We start from the raw sequence: 11,229 nt of genomic DNA, 5'->3' as shown, positions 1-11,229 counted from the left end.
CCTGGCAGAGCTGAGCCGCGCGCCCCGCCGGGCGCCCGCCGCACCCCCGGACCCCGCCAGCGCCGCGCGCAACAAGCGCAGCCACAGCGGGGAGCCCGCGCCGCACCTCCGCGCCGAGAGCCAGGACATGCTGATGATGATGACCTACTCCATGGTGCCGGTAGGCGGGGGCTCGGCTCCCCGAGGCGCCCCGCCCGGGTGGGTGGCGGGAGGAGTTGGGGAGCGCACCTGGCACCTTCGTCTGCCCCAGCCAGGCCCAGGCGCTCCAGAGAGGGAGCCTAGAAAGAGGCTGGCGAGGATGTCACCTTGAAAAGCACTTTAACCCTTTGCCGACAGTTTCTCATCTGTGAAGCGGAGCAGTGGGCCAAGGGGTGTGTTCTGCTCTGGGATCATCATTTGAGTCTGTAGGGCACAGGTGGTACTTTTAAGAGCCTACGGTTACCCCCAACTCTTTTGCTTTGTTTTGTTTATTTAGAGATTTTTGCTCTAAGAAGAGTTCACTGGAGATAGGCAGAAAGCGAGAAATCACCCCCCAGGGGAGATGTCACCTCGACTTCTGACAGGCTTTCTCCTCTTGCTGCGAACAGAGCTCTGCGTGCCCTGCTCGCCTATGGCGTGGGGTGGAGGGGCCCTGCGAGAGGACCGAGGTGACTCTGCTAAAGCAACGCCTGGCATAGTATATCTCCCTTTCCACCCGGCCTCCGCTCATCTCCACCGGATCCCTGGCCTGTCTCCACTTAAGTGAAAACAACCAGCCTGGTTGTACTGTCCACTGGCACCTAAATGCTTAGAAAGTTTCTGCTAGGTTTTAAGCACACCCCCCCTCCCCTCCACTCCCTCACAAGAGAGAAATCAGTACAGAGCATTTTTCTTTAAATGCAGGGGCAAAGCTAAGGTTCTTAATGTGGGGCCTGGGGGGTGCTCTCCATATGGGCTCCAGGGAGTCTGGAACTCTGGAAAGGCGCGTGTGTGAGCTTCGTGTGTCCGAGCATCCATAGTTTTTCCTTGGATTTTCAAAGGGACTCCATTATGCACAGCCCAAAATTTAAGAAACAGTGCTTTAAAGACAGCCTTTAAAGAAAGCCTCAAAAAAATATTTTTTCCAGTCTTAAGTTTCTTTACCTGTGCTGATCTTAGCGCGGTCACTATTTGACAAACACATGGAGATCACATTGCAGTTCCGCGCTCCATTTCATTATCCAACACAATGGCTGTGGTCTTATTTCACTTTAAAATGAGAAAGATTTCAGTTCTGTTAGCTCCAGTCAAGTGTGAACTATACTTCAGAATCCTAGGTATTCCAAGATAAATCTACTTAAAGCTTCTGTTGTCTCAGAAACGTTCAAATAGCTTACATCCTTATAGTCTACTCAGTGAGTAATACGAGGACAACCAGACATGGCCAGATTTATTAGGGTTTATTAAGCCGGTGCATACAGGGGGGACTCATGTCTCTCCAAACCCCGCAACCTTGAGTGCAAGGTGAGGGTGCTTATAAAGGCAAACATCACACTCTTTTCCGGGTTGATGTGGCACTCATAAGAACAAAGAGTGGTGGGCTTGAAAGGGTAGGGGGTAGAGTTTTACAATGTAAAAGCAAAGCATGAGCACATCACAGGGGCAGAACAAGCAGGTAAGCAGGGTAATAATTCCTAAGGGTATGTTCATCCCCACCTAAACACAGAGGGATCTTCACGGTCTCCATGGCTCAGGGCAAGGTCCAGTGCCTGGACCCTATCTTAGGGCATCTACCTTAGTAAGAGAAAACATCTTTTTAACCATGGGGAATGGGATGTAAGTGTTCATAATGGAGGCGCTCCTCCAAGATGGAGTCGCTCCTGCTTCATTCCCCACTTCTCTTTTACTGAGATCAAATCACTGTCTCCTCAGTATCAGCTAGAGGACAGGGTGATAGTCTTCTTTGGCAGGTAAGAAGTTTCACTGAATTTAAAGTCCAGTTTGAACTGACTTGGGCTGATTTTCTCAGTGTTTTCCAAGTTTTTCTTTTCTTTTTTTTTTTTTTTTTTCTGGGATTTGATTCCTAAGGGAGCCTTGCCTGAGGGTTTAGGGCTTACCTGTATGAAAGCAACACATTTTTAAGATAACACCATTAATAAGGTTGTCTAAGGACCAGCAGTTGGTGCAATGGTAATGTCGTTGGACTCCCATGTAGTCCACCATGGTTCGAATCCCAGACCCAGTGGCTTAAACTCACATTGGGTGTGTGTGCGTGTGTGCCCAAGATCCCGAGAAAAGAATGGAGGAGAAAGGATTGCAGCATGGCCATCCTCTCTGGGGGGGGATTTCTCGCTTCCTGTCTCTCTGTCTCTCTCTGTCTTTCAGGTAAGCGTATGGGCCCTATAGCAAAAACCTCTCCAACTCTCGTTCAAGGGCCTCACTTTTGGCCTGGTGACAGCAACCATCCTTCGGGTCCTCCAGTAGCCTACTGCTTGTGGGCCAATTTTTCCTCCTCCTGAGTGTAGGAGGGTGAGGACAGAGTCCGGATGGTTACAAGAACTTTTAGTTGCTAATAGAGATGTTTCCTCTCTGGCTCAGTCTTCTAATTTTTTCTCTTGTCACATGGTCCGTCAACCTGTTTACTACTGTTTTTTATTTTTTAATGAGTGTACTTTTGGAAACAATTTTAACCTCTGATTTAGACAGAAATTAATCTTAGTCACTTTAAGGGTTACCTGAGTCTTGTCCAGTGAAATTGTCAGAGGTCCAAGGGGAGCCGTTGGGGTCTCGGGCCCTGTCAATACTCAAAGGTCAGCATGGACTTTAGAAGTCCCGAGCTCCCTTCAGACCTTGGTGCAATCTGTCTTGTCTCTAGTGACCAACTCTACACTGGGGACAAAACCCCAGTGAGGACGTGAGGGGGTGCCAGTCATGGGTATTGTTCAGTGCCCGGGCTGCCTGCATTGGAAACAGATTTTTCTGAGGCCGAGGCTCTGATCTGGGCCATTTCCAGCTCCTGCCTTCAGAGAAGTTCCCAGCCTTTAGGATTACCACGAGTGACTACTGAGTGCTGTTAAAGTGACAGATCAAAGGGTAAGGTGCCTTGCCAATTGTGTTATAACACTTCTCTGAGTTACTTGGGAACTTCTCTGATCTCTGTTATGAATTACCCCTACACTGAGAAGTGAACCTAAGTTTTAATAAATCCTGCAAGGAGCGGCTGAGAACTGAACGGGGATGAGGGGGTGGAGTCTGCCTCATCGCCTGTACAAAAGACTTCTCAATCATTTAACTAAGGAGAGAGTCCAGTGGGGAAGAGGACTGACTAAAAATACCAGAAGGAGCACAAGAAGGCAAGGGGTTGGGGGAGAGGGCAGCCTGGAGCTCCTAGCCTTAACTTGTCCCACCCATTCCTTGAGACTCTCACCCTATTAAGCTGTTACACAGTGGTTTTCTAGCTTTTGTCCCAGTTATGTATAGACTTGATTTTTAATAGCCACTCATGTTTGTCTTTTCTCTTTCGCCTTGGGAAATTTGATGTTTTAAAGGAGCTATTAAGCTTGTAAAAATAGAATTTTTTTTAGAGGTTTTTGCCATAGGGCGCATGCGCTTACCAGAGAGACAGAGAGACAGAAAACGAGAAAGCACCACCCAGGGGGGATGGTCACGCTGCAGTCCCTTCTCTTTCATTCTCCACTTGGGATCTTGAGCACGCATGCACATGCACCCAGTGTGAATTTTAAGTCACCGGATCCGGGACTTGAACCGTGGTAGACTACGTAGGAGTTCAGTGATATAGCCATTAAGATAACTGCTGGTCCCCAAAATAGATTTTTATACATTGAGCAAATTTTTTTTGATTTTCGGCAGTCCTAACTTTTAGCATTCACCAGCAGCTTATGAACATGTACAGACAATAACAAAATTTGTTTAACAATTTTCCGATGTAAAACTGAACAATCTTACCAATAGACCCTCTCAATAGTTCTTATACAATTTAAAGACCAATAATAGGAATAACTAAAGCATGCTAACTTAACAAGAATTATAAAAGGACTCAGGCAATAATGCTTCCATGAGTCCACATTTAACATTGGATTTATATTCCTTTACACCAATTTTACCTCTTTAACTCAGGTGCAGTGTACTGGCAACTTAGCATGCAATTTTGTCAAACATTTTCTTACTTTTTTGGGTTAATTTTGGTTTAACAGTTTAGAAAATCAATCAGTTTACATAGAAAAATGAAGATTTCACCCAGTTAAATGTTTACATTTTTTTAAAAAAAACTTTATTTATAAGAGTGCATTCTCTTTCCATCTTCCTTGTGAATTTCCTTAAGGATATAACATTAAGATCATAGCCATAGTTAATGCTCTGACAAAAAGTCATAACTGACAAAGAAATTTGGCTATATATGCCAGTTTCACATAATAGCCTACCATAAATTCCTGGGAATCTCAAATTATTTTGGAACACAATGCATACATAGACATACAAGTGCATAACTTATTTATACATAGAACTCAAATAAAATACAAAGAAAACTAGAATTACCCCATTTGGCAATGCTTTCCATTTTTATCCAACATATGAAGAATAATCCTGGTTGGTTTAACATCTCTCTTTTGGATGTCTCAGGGGCCCTCTGTAAATATCCAAGAGTTACTTTGAGGTCAAAGATCCTCTGTTGGCACTAAAACTAAAGCCAGAAAAAGCTAGTCATGAATTCGTTTCCCTGTTAGATATCCACCATGTAAAATGCAACACGCAACACCTAAATAGCTGTTTCATTAAACCAACCATAATAAAATAAACATGATGTTGCTTGATTAATGAAAACCTAGACAAAATGTATGTTGGAAATTGTGAAGACTTTCACGTATTAATCTTTTTTTCATTACATTTGAAGCCAGCTCATTCACTAAAGTTATATGAACTTGAAAAGAATTGAAACCAATTTATATGAGCACTTATTTTTTTCAGAAGTTTTTGCTATAGGGCTTGTGCACTCACCAGAAAGAGAGAGACAGAGGGATAGAAAGCGAGAAATCATCCCCCAGAGGGGATGACCACACCGCAATCCCTTCTCCTCCATTCTCTTCTCGGGATCTTGGGCACACATGCACACATGCCTGGCATGAGTTTAAGCCACCGGGTCTGGGACTTGAACCGCAGTCGACTACATGGGAGTCCAGAGACATAGCCATTATGCTAACTGCTGGTCCCGGAAATTAAACTTTTGTTGTTTATACCATTAGAGTTGTTTTTGTTTTGTTTTGTTTTGTTTTGTTTTGTTTTGTTTAGAGGTTTTTGCTATAGGGCACGTGCGCTCACCAGACAGACAGAGACGGAGAGACAGAATGTGAGAAATCACCCCGCGGGGGGATGGTCACACCGCAATCCCTTCTCCTCCATTCTCTTCTCGGGATCTTGGGCACGCATGCACACGTGCCCAGTGTGAGTTTAAGCCACCAGGTATACCATCAGAGTTTTAGCAACATAAATATTCCTGCTATTTCTACCTCTTTTAAGTGTGATGTTTTCAAAAGGTCCTCTCAGTTTTGGGATGGAGAGTTTGATGCCATAATCACAACTTTCCACAAACGCCTCATTGAAATGCTTGAGCACGCATTCTAAGGGACTTTAAAGGAGCTGTCCCAACCTTCCATGATTTCTAAAAAGGCAAGTATGCTCTTTGGTCAGGATGTACCCTGGGGTGCTCCAGGACCCTCTTGCCTCTACCCATACCTCCTAAGGTCCCAAGGCAATTTTTAGCAATAGTACTGTGACTATAGGGGTTATCAGTTCTTGAAGAACTTCTTGATCAATAATCTATTGGTCAATATCCTCAACTGAGGAGGAGGAGAGATAGAACCTAGTAGTGTTTTTCAAGAGGGTGTGGAGGAAATAATTAAAATGGCAGAAGAAACTAAAGAAACCCATACAAAAATCCTAAGATACCCAGGGACTCAAACCCTGATTTCCCAGGGACTCAGACCCTGTCAGGGACTCATTCATGCCCCATAGCCGCAGCCGTGGGGCCACAAACACAGTCACACGGTCATTTGCTCACCATGTGCACAAGAGGCTATTGCATTCCCTCCCACCAATCCAAGAGAGTATGGAGAAAATAAGTAAAACAACAGTAAAAGCAGAAGAAACCCATAAAAAAAATCCCAAAATTTCCAGGGACTCAAACCCTGTCAGGGACTTCTAACCCTGATTGCTCACAAACCGTCTAAGGGTTAGGCCTACCCACTAGCCTCGAATTCCAGCCCATCTGGTGGAACCTAAGTAGGGGTTCCATAACTGCGCCCGGTCAGTCCTGAATCCAGCCACCTGAGGAAGGATTCGCGAAACTTCCAGGCATTGAAACCATGTCCGGCACCTCTAACCCTGGTCTCGATCCCTCAGCCTAACAGGTTGGACCTCAGGGGCAGCCCTGACTCCTAGCCACCTGCGATCTAGCAGGCTGGCCTTCAGGGGGCCATCCCTTGCCAACCCCACACTCACCAGTTTGTCTTCCAAAAAATAGGACAGTAAAGAAACACACACAGAGATGACTCTGGAGGTCTTACATTAGAACTCCACAAACTTTCTGGAGGAGCAGTCAGTGTCCTTTGCCAGCCATCAGCAACCCCAAAAAGTGGCTCTGGGATCCCGGGAAGTCCCAGGTGGCACCTTCCCTAGAGCACTCTCTGGGTAGTTGGCAGCCGGACCAAGCGAGGCCGCACGCCCTAGGATGCCTCACGCATGTACTGGGCCGGATCTCGCTGGGACCTCAAAATGTTATAGTCTACTTAGCGAGAAATACCAGGACGTCCAGGCATAGCTGAATTTATTGGAGTTTATTCATTAATCCAGCAGCATATATGGGGACTCATGTCTCTCAAAACCCTGCAGCCTCAAGTGCAAGGTGAGGGTGCTTATAGAGGCAAAAATCACACTCTTTTCCGGGTTGACGTGGCAATCATAAGAACAAAGAGCAGTGGGCATGAAGGGGGAGGGGGTAGGGTTACAATGTAAAAGCAAGGCAGAACAAGCAGGTAAGCAGGGTAATCATCCTTAAGGGTTTGTTCCATCCCTACCTAAACAAAAGGAATCTTAATGGTCTCGATGGCTCAGGGCAAGGTCCTCTGATGGGACCTTATCTTAAGGCATCACCTTAGTAAGAGAAAGCAACTTTTTAACCATAGAAAAGGGACATAAGCGTTCATAATGGAGGCGCTCCTCCAAGATGGAGTCACACCTGCTTCAACATGAACTGAAATGCTTTTTTTTTTTTTTTTGAACTGAAATGCTTTTAAAACTATGTGGAAGTACTACACATTTCAAGCACATCTATTATAGCGATCAAGTTTTCCAATCCTGGCTTTATTTTTTACTCAGGTTATAATTTAAGACTCTAGATCTAAGCAAAAATGTGAAGAAAAAAAATGACTGCTGGACAATGAAAAAGTACTGGGAGAATTTACTCTTTCGGTCTCGGTTTTCTACCCTGCATTTTAAGGGGGTTTTGTGTGTGGTGGTTTTGTTTCTGTTTGTTTTGAACTCTTAGAGATATTCCTCTGAGCATCATTTTATTATTTTTTTAATTTTTATTTATGTTTTAGAGAGATTTTTGCTATGGGGCATGTGTGCCTGCCAGAGAGACAGAGATAGACAGAGAGAAGTCACCACCCGGTGGGTGGGGGTGACCACACTGCAGTCCCTTCTCCATTCTCCTCTCAGGACTTTGGGCACCCATGCACACATGCCTGGCATGAGTTCCAAGCTGCTGGGTCCGGGATTCAAACCGCTGTTGACTATGTGGGAGTCCAGCAATGTAACCATTACACCATCTGCTAGTCTCTTTTATTTATTTATTCTTAAAATTTGCTATAGAGAGAAAGAGAAAGTGAGAATGCATCCCCCAAAGGTGAATGGCCATGCTGCAATCCCTTCTCCATTCTCCTCTTGGGATTTTGTGCACACACACACACGCACCCGGCAATGTTTTAAGCTGCTGGGTCTGGAACTCAAACCATACAGTCCTGTGGGATCCAGCCACCTTAACCACCAAACCACCTTTCCTGCTTTTAAGGTAGAGACTTTTGTACCCATATTGCAATCTGCGTAGTCACTAATGCAAGAGAATGGAGAGACTCATCTCTGTGTCAACCTAAAGGTTAGAGTCACCTTTAGGTGACCTGGCAGTGCCACCACATGGGTTACTACAAGTCCGAGGACAGCACATTTGACAGGCTGGGAAATCTTCACTTTTGTTTTTTTGTTTGTTCATTAGTTTTTGTTTGTAAACCAGAGGGCACGTGCCAGAGAGAAAGAGACAGAGAGAGACAAAGGAGAAGGAGAAAGGACTCCCTCAACAGGGTGTGGTCACACTGTGATGTGACAACACCTGCACTGCAGATCCTCCATGCAGCCCTGATTCTGCATTTCTAATCAGCTCCCACTGGTATCCATGCCACTCGTCCAAAGAGCACGCATCAAGTAGCGCAGTTCTAGAGCACTGGCAGCACGTTGGAATCATCTGGGGATTCTTAAAGAGCACTGATGGCTGGATCCCATCCCCAGAGATTCTGAATTAATTGGTATGGGTGCGCCCAAGAGTGGTGTGTGCACGCACCAGCAGGGGGGGCCTTGGCATGACTTCCTAATGACAGCCAACTGGGTAAGCATCACACGCTCACCGGCTGTTAAGGCCTTGGTTTCAAGCAGAAGAGCCAATTTCATGATCAAATAGCCTTTTACTTTATTCTAGCAATATTCCTGCCCTTCCTTTGTTTCAACTTTCTCATCTTTACACTCTGCTTTTAAAGAAATGCATGGGGAATTATTTACAAGTGAAAACAGTGCTTAAAAAAGCATCATTGGGCACCTCCAGGAGAGAAATTGTTCAGAGAACAATCTAGTAGGGTTGACATCCACACCTCCCTCCAGCCTTTCTCCAGGGCACCAGATCTTGAATGACATTGAGATCTGAGTACTCACCCTGAGGCCCTACATCCTTCGAAAGCTAGAAACAAAGAACTGAGCTCCAGCTAGACTAATAGTAGCATTTGAAAAAAGCCTTCCAGAAAGGTTCTTATCCGAGACAGCCTCCTCAAGCTGACACTTCTGAGTCTGTGCTTTTGGCTAAAAGTACATCAGCTCAGCATGGTAATTCGGGTTAGCACATTCTGACCAAGAACTGGTTGGCAGCTGTAAGTGACTTTGCTAAAAAGGCAAGATAATGAATGATTACTTGAACGCAGTTAATTTGCTACAGGCAAACACATTAAATCTTTCAAAGCAAGTGGATACTTTGGGGGTAAGTGAAAAAGGGGTCCTGGTGGGGCCCAGGAACCACTGAGTTGAACCAGTAATAGGAACAGGGATCTGGTGACAGGTGGGGGCCAGAGAAAATCTGATCCGTCTTTCTTGAATTCCTGCAGGAGATGCTGCTTCTGTTTTGTCTCTTTTTACTCCCGACCTCTCTTCCTTTGCTTCCCATCAGCTACTCTCTCTCATCCCAGTCTTCATAGCTCACCTTCGCAAGTGTTCTGATAACTTTATCCTTCCATCCTGCTCCAAATCTGGAGTTTGGTAAATGTCAAACTTGATCAACATAGGGAAGATATAATGCACTGAGACTGGAGAAGATGCATTCACGGCAATCGCTGTCCTTTGGGGACCATATGCATGTTTATACCCAGGACACTGCTCAAGATTATTCTGGGCACCTAACAAGAAAATCCATGTAGCCAGCAGGTGGCATGGGGTTTGAGACACTGGACTCCCACATGACCTACCTCGATTAGAGTCCCAGACCTGGAGGCTTGCTGCCTCACTTTCTCTCTCTCTCTCTCTCTGTTAAGTACACATGCCCTATAGAAAATTTAAAATAATAACAAAAATAAAATTAAATAATTTTTTTAAAAAAGAAAATCCATCTCACTGTTTTCATGCAAGAGTTACAAATTCAAATGATTGATTCAAAGAAGGCAAATACGATTCAGTGGTTGTCAAATGCTGAAAAGGTATATGACAAAATGTAATACATGTGCTTAATTTTTTAAATATTAAATACAGTGGCAATCAATACATTTTTCCTTAGTATGATAGAAGACATTTTTTTAGGTTGTCAGGAAAGTCATGATGCGTTTTCTATGCCAAAACACATCATGACTTTCTTGACAAGTCAATATATCTCTCATTCTCAAAAGCAACTTTCCACTAGACAGAGAAATTCTGGAAATAGCCCTGCTAAAACTCCATATGAATATGGTGATACCCACTATCATCACTAGTCTCTCAGATCTTCCTAGAAGAAGGAGCCAGAGCAACTAGACGAAGAAAAAGTGGTCTGAAAGGAATAGGAAGTGAAAGTGTGATTATATTCCAATCATGTGACTAGGTACCTGGATTCAAGAGAATCTGTCGACAACCTGCTGCGGACGATAGCAGAATAGTGGGAAGCAAGATATAAAAATTTTGCACAGAAATAGATTTCTCAAAGCCAAGCATCATGCCATTAAAAAATATAATGGAAGAAAAGATGTGCAAACTTGTGTTTTTATCTGTATCTTAATTTTCTGTATTAGAAAGAGCAAAGGGCCACTCTTGAAGATCATAAAATATTCAGACAATGGAAAGAAAGAACATGATTTTGGATAGGAAGCTTGACATCATAGTGAATTAACTCTCCTTAAGTTAATGTATACATCTAACACCAACCCAACATATAAATATCAATAGATTCCCCTTCCCCCAACCAGGGACTAAACTAAGTTTAAAGTTCGCATTAAAAAATAAATAAGCATGGCACCTGCAGGTGGTGTGGTGGTTAAGATGCTGGACTCCCACGTGGTCGGCCGTGGTTCAAACCCTATATCTGGAGAATCACACCAAATGCATGTGTGTGTGAGTGTGTGTGTGTGTGTGCTCAAAATCACAGGAGGTGAATGGAGGAGAAGGGATTGTAGTGTGACTATCGCCCCCTGGGGAGGGGGGTGATTTCTCACTTTCCCTCTCACTATCTCTCTCTGGTGAGCACACACACCCTAGGCAAAAACCTTAAAATAAATAAACAAATAAGCATGCATGGCAAGAAATTTCTGAAAAAGAAAAGCAATAAGGAAGATTAGGTCCAGTAGATATTAAAATTTAATGAAAACCTGAATAATTAACACACTGTGAGATATGACTGGACAGACCAATGGTCCAGAAATAGTCCCAAATTCTTATGGCAATTTAGGACCTGATAAAGACAGCATCTCACCCCAGTGG

At 44.3% G+C, this 11,229-nt stretch overlaps 1 protein-coding gene across 1 annotated transcript in view; it reads left to right on the top strand.

Moving 5' to 3' along the window:
- The first annotated feature begins 40 nt into the window (after positions 1-40).
- Positions 41-11,229, top strand: part of GLDN (gliomedin) — a 57,740-nt gene continuing 46,551 nt past the window's right edge. The window contains exon 1 of the mRNA XM_027768406.1: positions 41-160. Within this exon, the coding sequence (XP_027624207.1) occupies positions 128-160 (33 nt within the window). The 5' untranslated portion in view covers positions 41-127. The remainder of the gene's footprint in view (positions 161-11,229) is intronic.

The sequence above is a fragment of the Tupaia chinensis genome, unplaced genomic scaffold (assembly GCF_000334495.1).
Source record: "Tupaia chinensis unplaced genomic scaffold, TupChi_1.0 Scaffold146140_1, whole genome shotgun sequence".
NCBI lineage: Eukaryota > Metazoa > Chordata > Mammalia > Scandentia > Tupaiidae > Tupaia > Tupaia belangeri.
Note: the sequence above shows the minus strand (reverse complement) of the source record. Positions and strands in the feature narration are given on the sequence as shown.